At 41.7% G+C, this 20,243-nt stretch overlaps 1 protein-coding gene across 1 annotated transcript; it reads left to right on the top strand.

Moving 5' to 3' along the window:
• Positions 1–4,517: 4,517 nt before the first annotated feature.
• Positions 4,518–20,108, top strand: wdr19 (WD repeat domain 19). The gene is made up of 36 exons (XM_072383267.1): positions 4,518–4,614; positions 6,001–6,092; positions 6,175–6,240; positions 6,343–6,468; positions 6,558–6,676; positions 6,782–6,897; positions 7,042–7,122; positions 8,159–8,271; positions 8,368–8,541; positions 8,637–8,707; positions 8,802–8,974; positions 9,929–10,049; positions 10,172–10,278; positions 10,388–10,504; positions 10,795–10,950; positions 11,193–11,340; positions 11,536–11,749; positions 12,950–13,109; positions 13,207–13,317; positions 13,444–13,553; positions 13,645–13,702; positions 13,976–14,122; positions 14,371–14,453; positions 14,545–14,628; positions 14,715–14,861; positions 15,186–15,310; positions 15,469–15,578; positions 15,680–15,748; positions 15,838–15,915; positions 16,430–16,526; positions 16,612–16,736; positions 17,486–17,567; positions 17,663–17,813; positions 18,551–18,674; positions 18,762–18,838; positions 19,748–20,108. Exons 1-36 carry the CDS (start codon positions 4,609–4,611, stop codon positions 19,860–19,862), a joined length of 4,053 nt encoding a protein of 1,350 aa, XP_072239368.1. The 5' UTR covers positions 4,518–4,608; the 3' UTR covers positions 19,863–20,108.
• The last annotated feature ends 135 nt before the right edge of the window (positions 20,109–20,243 follow it).

Raw genomic sequence — 20,243 nt, 5'->3', positions numbered from 1 at the left:
CTGTTCAGCAATCTGCCAAAAAAATAGTGTCTCAAAATTGTGGAGCGATTTCAAAATAATGTTCCTCAACATAAAATTGCAGAGACTTTAAATATGATATAATATAATCATCAAAAGATTTGTGGATTCTGGAGGCATATCTGTGTGCAAGACGTGAAATGTCTCATATTCAACATTTGATCATTTCTATGCTCTATTGATAAAATATCAATTTATGTGATTAGCAAATCATTGCATTCTGTTCTGACTTGAATTTTTCTTAGCTTTCTAAATTTTTGGAATTGGGATCCGTAAGTAATGATGAAAATTCTCCGGCCCTTTCCAGGTCTTCGAAGTAGATGAATACAACCTCACATTTGCATCAACACATGACATGCTACACTGCATTGTTATTTATTTAAAAGCGGCTAAGCCAAAAATGAAGAAGCATTGAAAAACAAGTCCACCCTTGCTGCTTCCATGAGAATTAAGGGTGCCAGCAGCAGCCAGGTGCTGCTAATCGGATGCACTGACTGTTGATCACCAGCAGGTGTGAGCAGCTCCGTGAGAGCAGACGTTTTGGTGGTTTTTCAGCAAATCTATAACAGAATGTCTGAGAAAAGAAAAACAATCAAGGTGTTGCAGTGGTCCAGTCAAAAGTCCAGACCTCAACCTGATTAATATGTTGTGGCAGGACCATAAGAGAGCTATGAATACATAAATGCTCACAAACCTCAATGATCTGAAGCAATGCTGCAAAATTATGTGAGCCAAAATTCTTCCATAATGATGACGGATAACATCACACAGAAAATGAATACTGCTGCCATAGCCGGTTATCCATTCTGTGAAATCTTTGGGTTGTTCTTATTTCTTCTCACACTTCTTTTCTTTTTTTTGCAAATTGACATTGCATTTACCTCATTTCAGCCTATCTGCTTCAAGGGCCTGGACTTTCTTTTGTTTTGCTGTGATACATTAAACCTTAAGATGCGGTGTCTAAATAAAGAATGATAGCTGCATATTTTTTCCCCCCCCAGATTGTTCTGCAGAGATGCCCTTAAGCCCAGTATGAAATTACCATTAACCTCAGAATCTTTGCACAGACCACTTTCCTGCAACACACTGCTCATGCAGATGTCTTACAAGACAGTGAATTCTTCAAACTGACAGGGCCAGAGCCCAAGATCTGCACAGCTGAAACCGAAACAAGACGAAGTTCTGTGGGATTTTCTGTGGTTGCAGTAAAGATCAAGGAACAGATATACAACTAATTACAGCCTAATTTTCCCTGCAGCTGCAGAAACAGGAGGTTATGGCACACTCAGCGCAGTTTAATGGCAGCAGATGAATTAATCATGTTTCATGATTCATTGGAGAGCTGAAAGATAACTGCAGGGAACCAATTTTACTTTTTGCTTTAAAACAAAAAAAAGCGCCACAAACTGCAAAAGCCCGTCTCATTTGGGGTTTATTGTCTTGCTGCCAAAAAAGCATTTCGCAGCATTCATATTTCTCTGCTCTATTTTTATCGTTTTGCTCTGAAAATCATTCAGCTGCTCGCTTCTGTGCATCTTAATGAGATCTGAGTCAGCACGCCAGAGCACACCAAAGAGTATTCGTGTCGCACAGCTGGCATTTCATCACAGTTCGCCAAGACACACAGGAGAGAGAAGCTTGTCTTCCATCCATCAGCCTACAGGAAGGTGCAGAGGGTGACATTTGGTCGGTAAACAGGGAAAAGCACGTTTTTTGGGATTTTTTCGAATGAACAGAAGGATGGTACAGTCAGCCTGTCCTCTACAGGGGGAAAAGGAAGGCAGCTTTTGCTTACTGTCAAAGAGAGCTTCGTGGAACACTTTCAGGATGAAAGAATGGGGAAGAGTTTGTTATGGAGGCTAGAAGACTCGATTATGAGCAACTGTACAAAGCTGCCACCCTCAGGCTTAGTGGTGAAAGTACATTTATAACATTCAGCACACCATTGTAGTGATGTGAAGTTTGTAAATGTGGTTTATTTCTCTATAGATAGGAATGGTAATCTTAGTATTGCATTAATTGCAAAATACAGATAAAAATAACTTAGTAAATTAGGGAAATATAACATACTTGTTCATATATGTTTGAGGAAAATTGTCTGTGAGCGGCAAACGTTCGTGAGACACACAAACGTTGGGAGTTGAATTATTCAGGTGCTTACAAACATGTTGGATGACAACCAGCTGTGAGTGTGTGTGCTCTTTTAGTGAAAGAAAACGAGATCGATCGCCTCTCCACAAACTTATTTTTCTATGTAAATGGAGGAAATTCAGGACCGTTTCCACATCCCCTAAAGTGAAAGACCAACAAAAGTCACCTCAAGATCTAATGTGGGAAGAATAAGGAAAATATCAGGTCATCTGTGAGCTGAAACTCAAGGAGGAGTCAGTCATGCAGCAACCGTGAACACAGTATGAAAGGACTGGAATAAAATTCATCTGATCCACATTTAAGCTGATGAAAGTGCTTAGTTGCAGTTAGTGTCTCACGTGAATGTCACACCTGATGCCGGGAGCAAAGGCTCACTTGTGTTTCTCACTTACAGATATGTGACTTTTGATCATTGTCCTTCCGTAAATGCCCAACCATAACATTTTCATCCTGTTGTATAATTGGTTCCGTTACTCTTGGGACTCGTTGTTGTTGATAATTATACAGAAACGTGGAAAATCCTGAAGTGTTCACAAACCCCTGGCTGTATCCATAAATAATCATGACATCTGCTCAGTGCTCAGCAGGAAATAATGCGTCATGAATTACTCAAGAGCAATTATTTCTGTTAGCATTGGCCTGAAGACAAAGGATTCATTGAGTACATTTCAGAGCAAAGCAACAGATCTTAGAACTTAAGAAACACTCAATAACACAACACTTGTAGGTCTCACAATTGTATCTAAAGGTGGAATCCATGCATGTGACTGAGGACCCCAGACTGTAAGTTGCCAGATTGTGTCGACTGAGGACCCAGTCACATGCATTCCAGCAATCCCAGCTGTTGTTTCACAGAAGGAGAAACAGTGTTGGAGATTGTGTTGGCACACCTCGAGGCTCGATGTAAGAAGTTTCCAGTTTTTCAGCATCATATTTAGAAACTGAGTTATTGTTTTTGACAACACAGTCTGGCATTTTTAGAGATCGCTTCATCTGAAATTACAGCCATCTCTTATAGACAGCTGAACCGTAAGAAAATGGGATCTAATAATTGTGATTTTGTGATAAAAAAAATGGGTCTGAATTTTTTCAGGTAAGAATTAAAGGATGAGGAATTTAAACGGTGGTCCAAATGTTTTGTGATTAATTTTCTGTCAGTCGACGACAAAGGAGAAGCTCCCAGTGTTAACCTAATGTTGAATATTAACCTAAAATTAATATTAGTCTTGAGAAACTTTATTCAGAACGTGATAAAGTTGCATTTCATCTGTATAGATCAGTATATTTGTTTTATTTGATTGACAATGGGCTTTTTTGTGACTTAGATTTTCAATAATTGATATGAATTTTCATTTGCTTGGGTTTTGAGTTTTATGTTGTTGGAGGAAAAATACCAGGTTGCCAGGTAAAGACCTGTGCAGGGAGAACAAAAAAAACTCCAGAAAGGATGGAGGATTAAACAGAAAAAGAGGAGCTGGGACGGGGTGAAAGTGACAGATATGGAACAGAGGTGGAGGTGGTGCAGTGGGGGAGGAGTGGAGGATGCTAAAATGTCGGAAATGGGAGATCAGCGGCTTACTCTCCATCCTTCATTTGGAAGATTAGAAGTGTGTTTTTCTTTGTAGAGCTCCTGCAGCACTTTTCTCTGTTTCTCTCCAAATTTAGCTTCTGTCTCCTTTTCCTTTCGTTCTTTATTTATGTCCCTCATTTTGCTGTCATAGAAATGTTCTTTCTTTTGCTCCAATAGGCCTTTCTTCTTCTCTTCTTCTGCTTTCTTCTCCAGTCATTCCTTTTTTCTAAACTTTAGCAAGTGCACTTAGAAAAGAAAACATAAAAACAACTTGAAATGTCTACAGTAAAATAGAAAATACAGAGAGAAAGAAAAAGAAAGTATGCTGGACAAAGTTATCGACATCCTTTGATGAATTGAAAATATTTGGTCAACTTTTTTATTGAATTTTATTTTATTTTTTTATGGCAGATTTTTTTGCAGATTGCACCCCTGATTTTATATAAATATTGGTTCATTAATACACACTGTTCTTTTGCACCACCTGATTTCCTATTGCTCACAAAGCTTAACATCAAAATGCACTTTTCTGCCTCTCCTACCAGTTTTTGAATTACCACGTGTCTCCATTCTGATCTGAGTACCACAGCATAATAACAATTTACAGTATTAATATTTGCCACAAAGCGTTAAGGCTTTCTCCAGTTCCCATCGATTTATGAGTGTTTAATCAAAGATTTAACATAAAGACCTGTTGCTTCGGCTTTTGTATTGGGTGCGCCTCATTGGCTACTCACTGTTGCTATGACATCGCCGACGCAGACGCTTAAGAGTGAAGCATCATGGGAAACACACACACAGCGTTTATGTCGAAGATGTTTTGAAAATAACAAATTCATTCAACTCTGAACTATCTAAACGCCATCAATATGAAGGTTGGTACCAGATAAATAACTGAAAACTCCAGTTTTTCTGGTCGTTTTATTAATTACATGTCAAGTTTTATCGCATGAAGGAGCTTCAGCGAGCGAGCTATTTACCTGCTAACTGTAGGCAGCTCCTAGCTATCGTGTAAGCTAAAGTGAAATTAGTTTTAAAAAACAGCTCTATTTTTGGCTGTACGAATTGCGTTCCCGGGGGCAATATCGTCTATTGCCCCCCTCTTATCTAATTAGACTTCTCTACTTATATTGTGGTGTTAAAAACAACTATAGTCTGTTAAAATGTTTGTGTCCGTCACTAATTACAGCTAAGATAAAGTGATTTGTGGAGGCAAGGATTACTGATGTGCATGGTAAAGTTTTATGTTTTCGATTTAGTTTATTACTGTTCTGTATATCTGTTAGAGATAACAAATATAGTTTCATGACAAGTCCTGCTATCAATTTGTACGTGTTTTGTACACACATACACGTAGTTGTTTAACTACTAAAACATTTAACTCAATCTTGTGTTGAAATGCGTCATACTTCAAGACATGAAACAATATAAGCACTAGTCGGTGTAAAAGCTAAACCATGTGCAAAATCAGATATTCAAACCCCTTAATTTGAACCTTTTCTAAATGTCAAATTAAATGATTTTCAGTGTGTTCACTCACCAACTTCATCAAAGTTTTCATTTGTTTATATGTTCTTGATACAGTGAAGTTGGTCAGGGATACTGGAAATAGTTTATTTAGACTTTACCTGTTTAAAGAAAAGATTTATTGGATTTTAGAAAGTTTCCCAATATTTTTGGAAAAAGGGTTAAACAAAATGTGATGACAGTTTTTTTCTGTTAGTGATGCCTGCGATGGTATACTTAGGTGATTATCCATGAGTAGAATGGTCTTAATGAGTTTATTGCTCATTGTTTAAGGCTCTAAAAGCCTGTGAGACTAAACTCCTTCATAGTGCGTTTGGAACTGCACAGCAAAAAAATAGTGCAAACACTACAGTACCTAGTTACTTCCTGTTGCATAGACAGAGATGGCAACCCAGCTCATAGTCAGGGCTTCTAAAAGTAAAAGAAGCGCGCCAACAGAGCCTGTTAGACCCTGAATCTGAGCCCCTCCAAAAACTCAGATGGTGCTGGATCCAGAACTTCCAAAGACACAGTCTTTTAATAGATCTTTTTTCTTAATATCTCCAGACATAACTTCAGGGATGCAACTTGAATACTTTTTTTGCAGACTTGGCAAAACTTTCCCACCACCTCCAAGATGATTAAGTGGTCCCATCATTTGCAGAGAGATAATCTTAATAACTTGTGACCCTCAAAAAGAAAAAAGAAAATAGATAAAATAAGAAACATTTTCAAAGGAACCTTTATTTCCACAGAGTGTTTTCGTCCTTGCTGACAAAGCCTGGGCGGGTTCTAACCTGCTGTATAAGTGGCAGAAAAGCCTCGGTAACTACATCGCTGTCGCAGGGTGAGTAACCTGTTAGGTTGGAGGACAAAACCAAGGGATAACCTTTTTCTCTTTATTGAGAATTGTGTTTCTAACCATACAGGCAGGACAACTCCGTGAAAATTTTTGATCGACATGGAAATAAGTGGACTGAACTCACTCTTCCAGGGTAAGTGTGAGACTCCCTATCTTTAGGTCTCCACTTTAGTCTCTTCGATGTTTTCACAATAAATTAGCTTCTTCTGCCTCTTCTTTGTCTTATTCCCATTAGGCGCTGTGTGGGGATGGACTGGGATAAGGATGGCGACATTCTGGCGGTGATAGCTGCAAAGTCCAGCTCCATCTACCTCTGGGATGCCAGTGTCAATAAAACATCACAGATAGATAGTGGCATGAGGTATGACAAGCATGCATTTTCTCTTCAAAGAGGGAGAAGTCATCATTTTTTACACTCTGGATTTGTTCCCTCATCGTTTGTGGTTTCAGCAAAGATCAGATGTCCTTCATCTTGTGGTCAAAGACGGGCCCTCTGTTGGCTGTCGGGACGGCAAAAGGAAACCTGTTGATCTACAATCAGCAAACTTCTCGCAAGATCCCTGTACTGGGTAATACACACACACACACACACACACACAACGGAAGCACTTTATGACGATTTGCTTGTAGCTGATATTATTGTGTATTATCCACCCTTTCTCCTCCCGTACCAGGCAAACACACCAAGAAAGTCACCTGCGGATGCTGGAGTTCTCAGAATCTACTGGCTCTAGGAAGTGATGACAACAGTCTGAGTATCAGCAATCATGAGGGGGACACCATCAGACAGGTAGCCACACTGACACAATGCATGTGTGCGATATGTGACAGCGCAGCTATGTTAGATATGTATCACTGTTAGTGCCATCTAAGTGCAATGTCATTACAAAAAGAAACATAAAGATACAGTTTGTCTTTCTGATCTTTATTTTAGACATCGCTTCATGGAGAGCCTTCGGAAATTTACTTTTCGGTGATGAAGACGGATGAGAGGTCCTCTCAAGGGGAGAACACTGTGAGTTTTGTTTTCTGCAACTTCCCATATTTTTCTTGAATGATATATGTTGTTGGCAGCTGGCCTCTATTGTGATAGCCTTTACAAATTGCATTTCCTTCTTGAGCTGTTAGAAGCAGCAGTTCAGTTTTAATGCAGAATGTTTTCATTCTTCCCCCTCTGCAGCTGCACATCTCTGTATTCTACACTGATCAAAGTGTCCCAGTGTAGCAGGTCTTCTTCCATTTACTGTCTCAAAAGCTCTGTTGTTTTCTCTTTCATCTCTGGAACAGACTCAATATGGGTTCCCCAGAGTGCAGACCTGAGATTTGCTAGAAGTGACTTAAAAAACATGGGGCTTTGTGCTGCAGTGTCTTTCCCAGCGTGCTGAGTGTGCTCGATTGGTCGGTTCATAGATGCAGGTGGTATCAGCTGTCACATCGTAACAATAGCATTTTGTCCCAGGTTATGTTTTGGTTGCATGATCATTGCAACAGCTTCCTCTTAACCCCTCTAACATAGTGTGACATAGGACTAACATTTTAGTCCTTTCCCTGGGACACGCCAAACGTGCACGGCCTATGCCTTGCTTCACGAGGCACCTATTACCACTCTGATACCACCCCGGTCTGATTTAATCTCAAATGTTTTTTTTTGTTTTTTTTTTTTTTTATGTAAATTTGATCTATATGATCTGACTGCTGAATGACTCATTCTGTTGTCTGGCACTAATACTGAAAGTTTGACTTCATTCTTGGAATTTATGCTTCATTATTGGCAGCGTAACAACAAAAAAGTCCTCTAAATTATTTTAATATGAGACCCAAATACTGTGTGATATTCTTCTGACGCTTCCTCCCAAAGTATCTGAACTGAATTATAGCACCTGCATTTGTAGGAATTTTCTAAGAGCCACAACCCGTATTTACAGGATGAGATTTATTCATGAGCTTTTCTGCACAAAATCTAAAAGTTGATACAAATACAAGAATAATGTTTAATCTGAGTAATTTGGATCAAGCGGATGTTCATATTGTTGCCATCACCGACCTTTCAGGTGAGCGTGACTGTGGACAAGAAGATACTGACGCTCGTCAATGTCAACGACCCTCAGAACCCAATAGAGCTGACCTTTCAGCGGCGCTATGGAAGTATTGTGTCCTACCGCTGGTACTGCTCGCACTCACACACAAACCCAACACTGGTACTAAATGGAAGCCGTTGCACGTCTCCCAAATCCTTCTCTCGCCCTCTCTGACTCTTCAGGTACGGTGATGGGTATATTCTCATTGGCTTCTCCCATGGATATTTCGTGGGTATCTCCACACACATCAGGGAGATAGGAGGAGAGCTCTATCAGGCTCACAACCACAAAGATAGTCTCAACAGTGTGGCCATCTCAGCGGCATTAAACAAGGCTGCTACTTGTGGCGACAACAGGTACACATGGGATTTTTAAGAAAACTTCCAAACAAAAAAGTTTTTTTTTTTTGTTAGAGATAAAGAAAATTAAAAGTCCAATGCTTTTGTTGCAGCATAAAGATCTACGAGCTGTCCGATCTCAATGACATCAGCAGCATAGTTCAGCTGGATGATGAGACAAAAGGTAACTTTTCTTTTTTTTTTCATCCAAACTCTTCTTGATGGACTTTTTATGTGTCTTGGATACATCACCCACCTCTCCGTCTCTCTTTTCGTAGGTCTTGATCAGATGAGCTGGACAGACGACGGCCAGCTCTTGGCAGTCTCCACACAAAAAGGGACTCTCCATGTCTTCCTAACCAAGCTCCCCATCCTGGGGGACAGCTTTGGTACGCGGCTGGCCTACCTCACCTCGCTGCTGGAGGTCACCATCTCCAACCAGGTGGAAGGGGTGAGAACATTGCCATGCACACAAAAAAGAAAAATTTGGCTAAGAAAAGAAAAGGAAGAAGATGTAATGCTCTGCCAGGGGCACATGATTCTCTAAGATCCTGAGTGGTGACAGTGGCTATGATGCTGGAAATGACTAAATCCTGTCCAAAGACTAAATACCATTTAAAGACATCTTAAAGGAGACATATCATGCCCTTTTTTTCACAAGTTGACACTTTCTTGAGGTCTTAATGAAATGTTTGGGACATGTTGTGACCAAAATACCATAAAAAAGCTTATTTTTTCACCATGAATTCACTCTTATATCAGAGCAGCCAGTTTTAGTCGCTTGAGTGACCCGATCGACTCTACTCCACCCGCAGGATCTGCCTCTTTTTAGTTTAGTCGTATTCAATACCTCCTTAAAGCACAATATTATCATATGACAGAGAATATAGTAAATATTCTCACGCCAGCACTCACACAGCAAACCGAGCTCAGACTACTTGGTAATTTTTCCAAGATCGTTCCACTAATGGCGGATCTGCTGATGGTGCATTCAGTGACAAATGTCAGATTGAAATTACCAGCTTCTGGCTGCCAACAATAAGTCAGATTTCGTGGTCGAGATAGAAAAACATTGAACTGAGTACCAGCAAAGCGATAATGTCTTATTTCTATCTCAAGTGAACTGGAAAACAAAAGCAAGAGCTTTGACTTCCCGCTTCTGAGCTACAGGAAGATTAAAGTTGGGTGAAGATCGGGATAGAGAAGTGACATAGAACTCCACACTAGATAATTATCACTGAATATAAAGTCATCATCGCAGTTTTAGGGCGGCGGTCCTTAGAAGGAAGGATTTTTGTCGTAATTTGCAGATTGAGAACAAGGAATTGATGGAACCAAAGCCTACTGTGTTATGTGAGAGAACAGATTCAGTACTGAGTTGCATTCTTTTGCGTTGTGCTGTCAGGAGAGTCCTGTAGCCATAGAGGTGGAGGTAGAGCCTACGTTCATCGCCGTGGGACCATACCATGTGGCCGTGGGGATGAACAACAGAGCCTGGTTTTATGCCCTGGTTGACCAAAAACCTGGTGTGTATGTGTGTGTGTGTGTACATGTTTGTGTATAAATTAATTTAGTCATGTCAGAGTGAGGGAACGCTAGCACTGTGACATCATTAAGACATTTTCTTTTTTTTGTGTGTGTCACTCAGGTTTTAACAAACTAAAGGATATTGAGTATTTGGGGACGATAGCCAGCATGTGCCTTAACTCAGACTATGCAGCAGCGCTGTTTGAAGGAAAAGTCCAGCTGCACATGGTGAGCCATCGACTCTGCATGTTTTTTGCATCTCCATTTATTGGCCATTGAACTGTCACAGGATGGTCCACAGCATTTGAGTCAGCTACAGGTCCGTGTTGTGTTCCAGATTGAAGGCAAAGACCAGGAGGAGAGGAAGCAGATGAAGCTTTTCCCAGATGATGACAGGAAAGGGCGGATCCTGTGCCACGCCCTCACCACTGATTTCCTCTACTATGGCACCGATGTAAGGCTCAGCAAGTTCCACATCTCAGTCTGCAACGCTGCTCATCCTGTGGTTATCGTTTCTTAATCCCACATTTGCACTTCGGTTTACCAAGAAGGTCTTGCTTTTATATTTTAAACCGATTTGAAGTTGACAACGGTCACACATCAGTCCGCTCTCTCTGGCGCTATTAGGAACACAGAAAAGTGTCTCATTGAATTTTCTTTTCACCCACACTGTTTTTTCCTCATTTTAACATTGCAGTGCACTTGCAGTCTGCTAATGCAATCTATCTATGTGTTTTTTCTCAGTCAGGCAATGTGGTGTGTGTTCTGGTGGAGGACTGGGAGACAGTGAGTAGCTACAGCCATTCAGTCGGCGTGAGGAAGGTGTTCCCTGACGTAAATGGCACGCGGTTGGTGTTCATCGATGACAAGAACGATGGCTTCCTTTTCTCACCGTCAAACGTCAGTACATACTTATGCCGCTCTTTACAGCATGTGCTGAAAGTACACTTCTTTTCTTTTTTCCTTTTCTTTGTTTGTTTAATTTTTTTTCAAATTAATTATCTTTAACCACCTTTTGCAAGTAAAGTTTCCCCAGTATGAGAAACAGCAGTTATTATTACAAGCAAAGGGTGCGTGAAACTTTGGAAAAAACAAGTTTTTTTTGGATGAAGATAAATCTAAAAGTGTGTGTGTTTGTCCAGGCTACGGCCTCCTGCTTTGAGCTCCCCAGCTTCTCCCCCACCATCACAGGAGTGCTGTGGGACAACTGGCATGCAGACAGAGGAGTGTTCGTAGCTTATGATGATGACAAGGTCTACACTTACGCCCTGCATAAAACTACCATATATGGTAGGGGGATGCCACACATTATCAGAGATAATAAGATCACATCACTGCCATGTTCATTTCCTGTTAAAAGATTTCTGACTTTTTCACTTAAAAAGACCTCGTCCGTACTGAAAAAACAAACTGTCAGAGTTGTTCTGCAGCGGAAGTAGAGAGGACACGGGCGCTTCTATTTTCTTTCACTGTCGCTTTGCTCAGGCCCCCAGGTGGTGTTGGTGGGGAGCACCGCGCTCCTCTTTTCCCAGAAGCCTTTGCTCTTGTACAACGGTGAGCTGACCTGTCAGACGACAAGCGGTAAGACCAGTGAAGTGGCTCTGAGCACACACTCGTTCCTCAAGCGCTCGCCTGGCACATCGACGGATTCACCGCCGGAGCTCAGCAAGCAGCACGCTCAGGCTCTCATGCTCAAAAGGTCAGCCAGTGCTGTCAGTGCTGTGCTTGTGGTAGAAAAAATAAAAAATACACATTGCTGCTATTTGACTTGTTTCATACTTTTAAGTGAAGTTGGATGTGAGACTTTACCTTCAGTCCAATCTGTGGCTGGTATGATTTAGTGCTGCTGCTAAAGAAAAAATATGGGATATGGATGCATTCAATCTGTCTGTGGACTATTTGTTCTGTAATAACAGTTTGAATTTTGACAAAACAAAAATCATGGGAAAGGAATTGTTCTGTCTTTGTCTTTCCTGGTTTCAGCGCTGTACAGGTGGACAAAAAGGAAAAAAAGCCATTTTTGTACAAGTTTTAACTAGCTGAAGTGCAAATGTGCAATAGTGGAAGAAATTTGCTGTCTGGGCTACAAAGTCTGTGTTGGATGGATAGATCCAACACAGGTTTCACCCAATAGACTGCAGTCAGCTGGGACTGTTCACAGTTGCCCATTTACACAGTGTGTAGAATGACTGGGCAGAGCACACAGTATGCAGCACATGATGCAAAAGTAAGCTGCAAATATAGCAGCGTTTTGTTGTGACACATGAGACTACTGGCCTACCACCAGTGATCATTGTTTTTTTGTGTTAATATTTACATAAGAACAAGTGGCAGACAGAAGGCAGCATGGAGTAGCAACCATTAGTAACAATTTGCTCTATTCATGGATACATGGTCTATTTATCAGAGATTTTGTGGACTTTATATAGAGTAGAGAGGTGTGTCCATGTCTTTTAAATTGTGTTTTAGGAAAAGATTGTGGTTTGAGTTAAATACAGACACTTTCACAAAGTTAACTATGTTTCATACCTGAAAAACATGGTTAGTTACGAAATGACGATTTTAACCCAAAAACCCGATTTTCTCTGAACTCATAAAAAGTAGCTTTGATGTCTACGCTAATACAAAGAAGTGCGACTGAAAGCTGAATATAATTTCCAACAATTTAAGTTTAAAATCACCAACTTTTGTTTCCAAAGGAGGGTGCAACACTGTCCTCCTTGGTGAGAATCCTGATTTCACCACAACTTCCATGTGACTTTGTTGCTCTCTTTACCGTCTCACCTGACTCTCTGGCAGGAAAACACGGAGGCACACTTCACCCGCTCCACTAGGTGTGCACTAAATGAGTAAAAAAAATGCAAATATGATATAATTATGCATATTACTTCCTGTCCAGGTTCCATGAGGCGTGGAATCTGTGCAAGTCTGCAGGCAGCGACGCGGACTGGGCTGAGTTGGGCAAAGCCTGTCTGGTCCACATGGAGGTTGAACTGGCCATCCAGGTCTACCGCATGAGCGGCAGCGTGGGAATGGTCCTGTCACTGCAGAGCATCCAGGTTCATACACACACATCAGTTTGTGTCTTACACACTCATTATACTATGAGACTTTGACACAATGCTTCTCATCTCTCTTATATCTGATTCTTTCCAGGGTATAGATGACAAGAATTTACTGGCAGGACATTTGGCCATGTTTCTGGGAGACTACAACCTGGCCCAAGACCTTTATCTGTCCTCAAGCAGCCCGATCGCTGCACTGGAGGTGTGTTTGTGTGTATGCAAGACCGAGATCCGAGATCAGCACAGAGTAAAACATGTGAATAATTTTCTGGCATGGAGCATATGTAACGAGCTGTAATTATCATAATGTGTTGGGTTTGTGTTTTAGATGAGAAGAGACCTGCTGCACTGGGACAGCGCTCTTATGTTGGCCAAGAGGCTCGCAGACGACCAGATTCCCTTCATATCCAAAGAGTATGCAGTCCATCTGGAGTTTATGTAAGTGCTTACATGCATATCACACACAAGCCCAGTGTACAACGTTAAGAAGACTTGACCTGTTACTAAACGCCTCTTTCTCTCTTTATAGTGGAGATTATGTTAATGCATTGGCACACTATGAAAAAGGCATGACACACAATAACAAAGTAAGTGCAGTCTTATTTTACATCTGTTTCTCTTGGCTATTTAAAATGTGAGAAGCTTTCTTGCTACACATACTGTAGTATTATCTCACTTAATCATATTATGATCACGCCTAAAAGCCACGTAGAACGCAACTCCTGCCCACAGTTTGTTGTTCTGGCCGCTCTGTTTCTGTTTACTAAGACAGGCAGGAGGATTTGCTGTACATCAGGCTTAGATCCCCAGCTGAAAATAGTCCTGGTCTCACCTTCCTCTTTCTTCTCCTGTCTGCGCAGTTCCAGGAGCACGACGAGGCGTGCCAGGCAGGTGTCGCCAGGATGTCCATCAGGATGGGTGACATCAGGCGAGGAGCCGCTAAGGCTATCCAGCACCCCAGCAGAATCCTCAAGAAGGAATGTGGAGCCATACTGGAAAGCATGAAGGTAGAGTCGCGTAAAAGGTGTATGTGGAGATTTATTGTAACGACCAGCAGAGAATTTTGACTCCACTTTTCATGTGATTTATCTGTTTACTGACCTCAGTAAAAAGTCTGTTGTCTCAGACGTTAGCGTCGGGTCTCATTGAATAAAGCACAGCGTTAATTTTGCAAGTGATTGCAGAATCTGGACATCAGATGTTGTTTTTTGATGTCTTTTTATTTTTATTTTCTTCTGTGTTTTTTCCCCCCCAGCAATTCTCTGAAGCTGCGCAACTCTATGAAAAAGGCCAGTATCATGACAAGGCCGCATCGGTTTACATTCGCTGCAAGAACTGGTGAGACAAATCTTTAGCTCACACTCAAGCTTTTTTTTTTTTTTTTAAATAGAAATAAATGTCATCCCGCTTATTGTTGCTCTTTTCTCAGGGCGAAGGTGGGAGAGTTGCTTCCAAACGTGTCTTCTCCTAAGATCCACCTGCAATACGCAAAAGCCAAGGAGGCGGACGGCAAGTGGGTTCTCAGTTTTTTGTACCTTCTTCTTCTGCAGAGTGGATGGTTGAGAGGGAATCTGGTGTGACGAGTACTGTGTGCATCAGGTATAAGGACGCAGCTCAGGCCTACGAGAGCGCAAAAGACTGGGACAATGTGATCCGCGTGCTGCTGGACCACCTGAACAATCCAGAGGATGCCGTTCGCATCGTCAGGGAGACGCAGAGCATCGATGGAGCAAAGATGGTAGCCAGGTAGGACAAACGTGACCACGGACAGACACACAACCGTTTTCTTTTTCTTTATTAATGAGGGTTTTTACTGGCTTACTGTCGTCACTCCTTAAATCTAGTCCCTGACATTTGTGCCAGGCATTTTAAATGCATTATTTAAAATTCTAACTGTTTAAAAACAATCCAGATTCCAATTTGAGAAGGTAGAAGAAATGTAAGAAAAAGGTTTTTTTTCTCTCTTTTAAACTGGTTTCTTTAATCAAGACTGCTGCTGACTAAATTTCAGCATCAGCTCACGGTTCCTCAGTTTTCCTTAAATATTCATGTAGCATGTGTGTGCCCAAGGTTCTTCCTGAGGTTGAACGACTACGGCTCAGCTATCCACTTCCTGGTTCTCTCTCAGTGCAACGATGAGGCCTTCCAGCTGGCCCAACAGCACGGGCAGATGGAGGTGTATGCAGACATCATCGGTCAGTCTGTGTGAAGATTGTACAAATATTATCCAACTTGAAGCTAAATTCTCAGTGGCCCTCCCTTTGTTTCCTTTTGCACAGTTTACTAGCAGCCTTGCTTCTTATTCTAATGAAGTGAACAGTAAGTTTAGTATTCTTTGATTTGCGTTTCTCAGGCCCTGAATCTACACAGGAGGACTATCAGAGCATCGCTCTGTACTTTGAAGGAGAGAAGAAACACCTGCAGGCTGGAAAGTTCTTTCAGAAGTGCGGGCAGTACAGCAGAGTGAGAGCCACTGATTTATTTATATATTCATAAGTCACTTTTTAATCTCTCTTTAATCATTTATACTGCTTCTTTCTTTCTCCCCTCTTCCTCCATTTCAGGCCCTAAAGCACTTCCTAAAGTGTCCCAACACAGAGGACAACCTGGCTATTGAAATGGCTATTGAGACGGTGAGAGCTGCAAACTGAATTAGTATGTAGAAAACATTCCGAGCGTGTGGCTGAGCGCCTGTTTTTGGATGTGTGTGTGTTTCATCTAGGTGGGACATGCCAAGGACATCTCTTTGACCAACCAGCTGATAGATTACCTGATGGGTGAAAGTGACGGTATGCCCAAGGTAACAATACACAGGAGCCTTCTGTTTTGGATTCAACTCGGCAATAATAACTTTCCAAAGAAAAAATATTTCCAGCATTAAACTGTTGTGCTTTATAGTTCCAGTGTGTAGGATTTAGGAGGTAATATTATCTGTAATACAATATAATATTCTCAACTGTCTTATTAGTGTAGAATCATGTGAACTGCTGTGTTTTAGTGACATTAAAACGAGCCACATGGAGTGTGCCATGTCAGGGTGGGGCGGAGCCTATCACAGTTACATTTAGATGAAAGTCGGGGTACACCCTGAACACGTTGCCAGTTCCCAGCAGCAGTTTTTTTTGGGACCAAGAACAATTTGGAACGCATGTAGTTATTTCACAGGAGACATTTACCCCAGTGCTGCTGAACACACGCAGTTTGAAAGTGCTTTTCTCATGCCTCAAAGTACTTAAACGGAGCCTTGAGTGACTATAGAGGGAAGCTTTGGTGAAAATGCTGGCGCCAAGTTGATAATCGCTTCTTCCTCCTAGGATGCAAAGTACCTGTTCCGCCTCTATATGGCTCTGCAACAGTACAGAGAGGCTGCTCGCACCGCCATCATCATTGCCAGGGAAGAGCAGTGTGCAGGTACACACACCGGTGTGCTGTTAACAACACCATAGGACATTATACATATTTGATCATATGTTAATAGAGTTGTGATTTGCTGTAGGGAACTACCGCAATGCCCATGATGTGCTGTTCAGCATGTACACAGAGCTGCAGGCTCAGAAGATTAAGATCCCCGCTGAGATGGCCACAAATCTGATGATTCTCCACTCCTACCTGCTGGTCAAGGTCAGTACAGCAGAAATCTGCTGCTCAGGCTGGAACATTTTAGAAACTGATGACAGCCCCTTAAATGGGGATTTTGAAGCTCTGTGGGCCGGTCACACAGCTGCCTTCACACATGTACAGTTCAGATTACATGATGAGCTCCTTTTTTTTTTTCTTTTTTTTTTTTTAAGCACAAACACTGTAGCCCTTTTTACTTACAGGTAGATATATATATATATATATATATATATATATAGGTAGGTAGGTATAGAGCTGCTCCAGTTGCCCTGAAAGATAATTGCAAATAATGTTTACTGAGCATACGGTAATCTGGGTATATTTGCAAAATTGGACACATTTTTTACTTTTGGCCATCGCAAACTGAAATGATGTTGGCTCCGGGTTTATTTACCCTCACTGGAAACGCAAGCAGAGACCCGTTCTATTGCTGGGCAGGAGCCAATCAACTTAGAGCTGTCAGTTTGTGATGGGATCAAGTGTTTGTGGCAACTATGAACGGCGTCTAAGATGGTCAAAGAGTGTCTGAAGCCCCCTCACCAGGACACTGTTTGAAACTTCAGTGAAATTGCTTACTTCACATTGCAATTAGCCTCATCTGCTAAATGAGTCGCAAGTTATTTCTTCATTGTTGCCTACAGGCAGGACAACGCTGTAAAGTACAAATAGTGAAATGCTGTCAGAATGATCAGCTTTGTCAGTCGGTCGGTAAGTGGTGTCTTTCTAACCACATAAATGATGTCTTTATGTAGATCCACGTAAAGAGAGGAGACCATCTGAAGGGAGCGAGGATGCTCATTCGTGTCAGCAACAACATCAGCAAGTTTCCTGCACGTGAGTCTATGAAGAGATCTTACCTGCTGCCAAAAACCTTTTACCGTCTTTGAATTTTAAAGAATCCGTGTGTGTGTGTGTGTGTGTGTGTGTAGATGTTGTCCCCATTCTGACGTCAGCAGTCATTGAATGCCACCGAGCCGGGCTGAAGAACTCAGCCTTCAGCTTCGCTGCCATGTTGATGAGGCCGGAGTACCGAAATGAGATAGACGCAAAGTACAGGAAAAAGATTGAGGCCATGGTTCGGTGAGTGACCAGGATGTCTCTGCCTGCTATTTACCATTTACGATTCTGCTTCCTGGTAACATTTCTTCCGTGTGTTACGGCCTCATAAAATTAAAATAACACATAGGCTCAGTGAGACCATAACATATAAGGATGCCACACAAGGTTTGCAAAAGAAAAGATTATTTATTAAAAAGTTGCCACTGGGAAGGAAAAAGGGAAAAAAGTTATTGGTCAACCCATAAAGTTATGAACCAAAAAGAGATGGAGACCCGGGCCAAAACTAACAAAAAGGGGAAACGCAGGGCCAGCCACGCAGTGGGCCGTCGCAGCCTGCGTTTTCCACACTTACGAATATAACCTAAAACAAAAACGACAAAGCAGGACTACCAGCACTCTCCAACTCAAACTAACATAAACTAAAATAAGAAAAACCATCTAAGACAGAAACAAGGGTTAACTATTTAGTCTGAAGAAAGCAACCGGCTGCTGCTGCTGCCCCCAGAGTGCTGCCTCTCCCTCTTTATCCTCGACCTGATTATTAATTGTCTGCTGGCCTGTGGAGGAGGAATCAAAGAGGAAGGAGAGGCGGGGAAATAACAGCACACAAAACACTCCAGGTATGGCATTACCTGGCCACACATAACACGTGTCCATCACCTAATCCTTCCCCACATATTCAGTGCTGATCCCATCTGTCCAGATTCTTCCTGCATTGCCTCTGAATCCTGTTGTTCTCCATCTGTGTTGCACCACAGACGTCCAGACACATCCGAGCTAGAGGAGGAAACTACTCCATGTCCATTCTGCGGCTTCCAGCTGCCACAGAATGACCTTCTGTGCATCTCCTGCAAGAACAACCTCCCCTACTGCATAGCCACGGTACAAACAGATGACCACCCACATGCTGCATCTCTTTTAAGCAAAGCAGTTTCCCCATCTTTCATTTCTTTTGGTTTTACTCATCAGGGTCGTCACATGCTGAAAGAAGACTGGTCCATCTGTCCTCATTGTGAATTTCCTGCCCTCTACTCACAGTTCCTTCTGTAAGTGGCATGTTTAACACAGACACAAGATGTAATTACTGTAGTTATGGATAATCTAAACATGCTATTAACAAGTAATACAAACAAATTGAATTTTTCTAGTCTTTCTAATAGATTTTTCTCTCTGGTGATATCAGTCTGACTGACATTGAATCCACAAAACATGTCTCTAGATAACGACAACCTGCCACATGTCGCCAACTTCCATGTAGTCCTATTTCTGCTTAATTACTGTGTAAGACTACGTAACATGTGGTCAGTGCGCCTGAATGAGTGAATACTCATTAAATCCAAAGTGTGTTTTTACTACAATCTCAGCACTACCTTCAGTATCTATGACTATGAGCACTGACTACACGTGGCTGACCTTTAGCTCTGTACGGTTCACTGCTTACACTGGCCCCGTGCTTCTTAGTGTCCCACCGCTTATTAGCACAGAAGGCGAGGACAGACGCAAGGAGAGAGGAGGCGATGCGACAGGCGTGTTTTACAAAAGATGAGACGTTCTTGCTTCAGAGCGTAATTTGAAATGTTCGTTAAATATTCCTGACAACTGCAGCAGCTGAGCATCGTTTCGTTACAACTTAAAACATATATGACACGCCTCCTTTGGACGTCACAGACGCCAAGAAAGTTCTCACCACACGATGGTTGCGGCTAAGATAACTGCAGATTGCAGACACACAACCAAAGTTTAAGGTGAGCTGTGGGAGGTGCAACTCGACCGATAATTTCCCCTTTTGACAGAGCCCAGCTAACGCTGTCGCCTCAAACCCAACTGATAAAAGATTACCTCCTCACCTCCTTTCTATCACAGGGAAGAAGTGTTTCCCCCAAAATGTGCCACTCTCTCCCCTTTTCTACCACAACACCCTCGTATTTACAAAGGCACGCTGGACTTTGTTGCAGGCTGCTGGAGGCCGAGGCGACGTGCCCCATGTGCTCCGAGAACCTGAGCGCCACGCAGGTGAAGAAGATCTCCGACTGCTCCAACTACCTGCAGGCTAACGATCTGGATCAATGATGGGAGCAGAAATAAGCTTTTAGAAAATCTATGTTTAAATTAAGTTCTATAGTTAAGTCAAAGTTCATGTAAAGAACCCTTTTTTTTGTTTTGTCTCCCATATTGCTTATTTCTTATATTCAGCCTCTCGGAGTCACAGCAAGTCTGAATATTTTCAATAATCAGTTTTCATATTTGTAAAAAAAAAAAAAAAGGGAAGAAAATTAAACAAAGTAAAACCAAATAATTTTTTTTTTTTTTAATTTAGTTACGGTTGTGAATTTTTAATAAAACCTTTTAAAAAAAAAAGTCAGTTTGCAGCGTTTGCTTCCTTCTGTCGAACCCGTTCAGTCACCTTAAAGCTACAGAAGTGAGTTAACTGTTTCACTTTGCTGAATATTT

This window comes from Leuresthes tenuis, unplaced genomic scaffold (assembly GCF_036924035.1).
Source record: "Leuresthes tenuis unplaced genomic scaffold, fLeuTen1.0.hap1 SCAF_4, whole genome shotgun sequence".
In the NCBI taxonomy this organism is placed as follows: Eukaryota; Metazoa; Chordata; class Actinopteri; order Atheriniformes; family Atherinopsidae; genus Leuresthes; species Leuresthes tenuis.
Note: the sequence above shows the minus strand (reverse complement) of the source record. Positions and strands in the feature narration are given on the sequence as shown.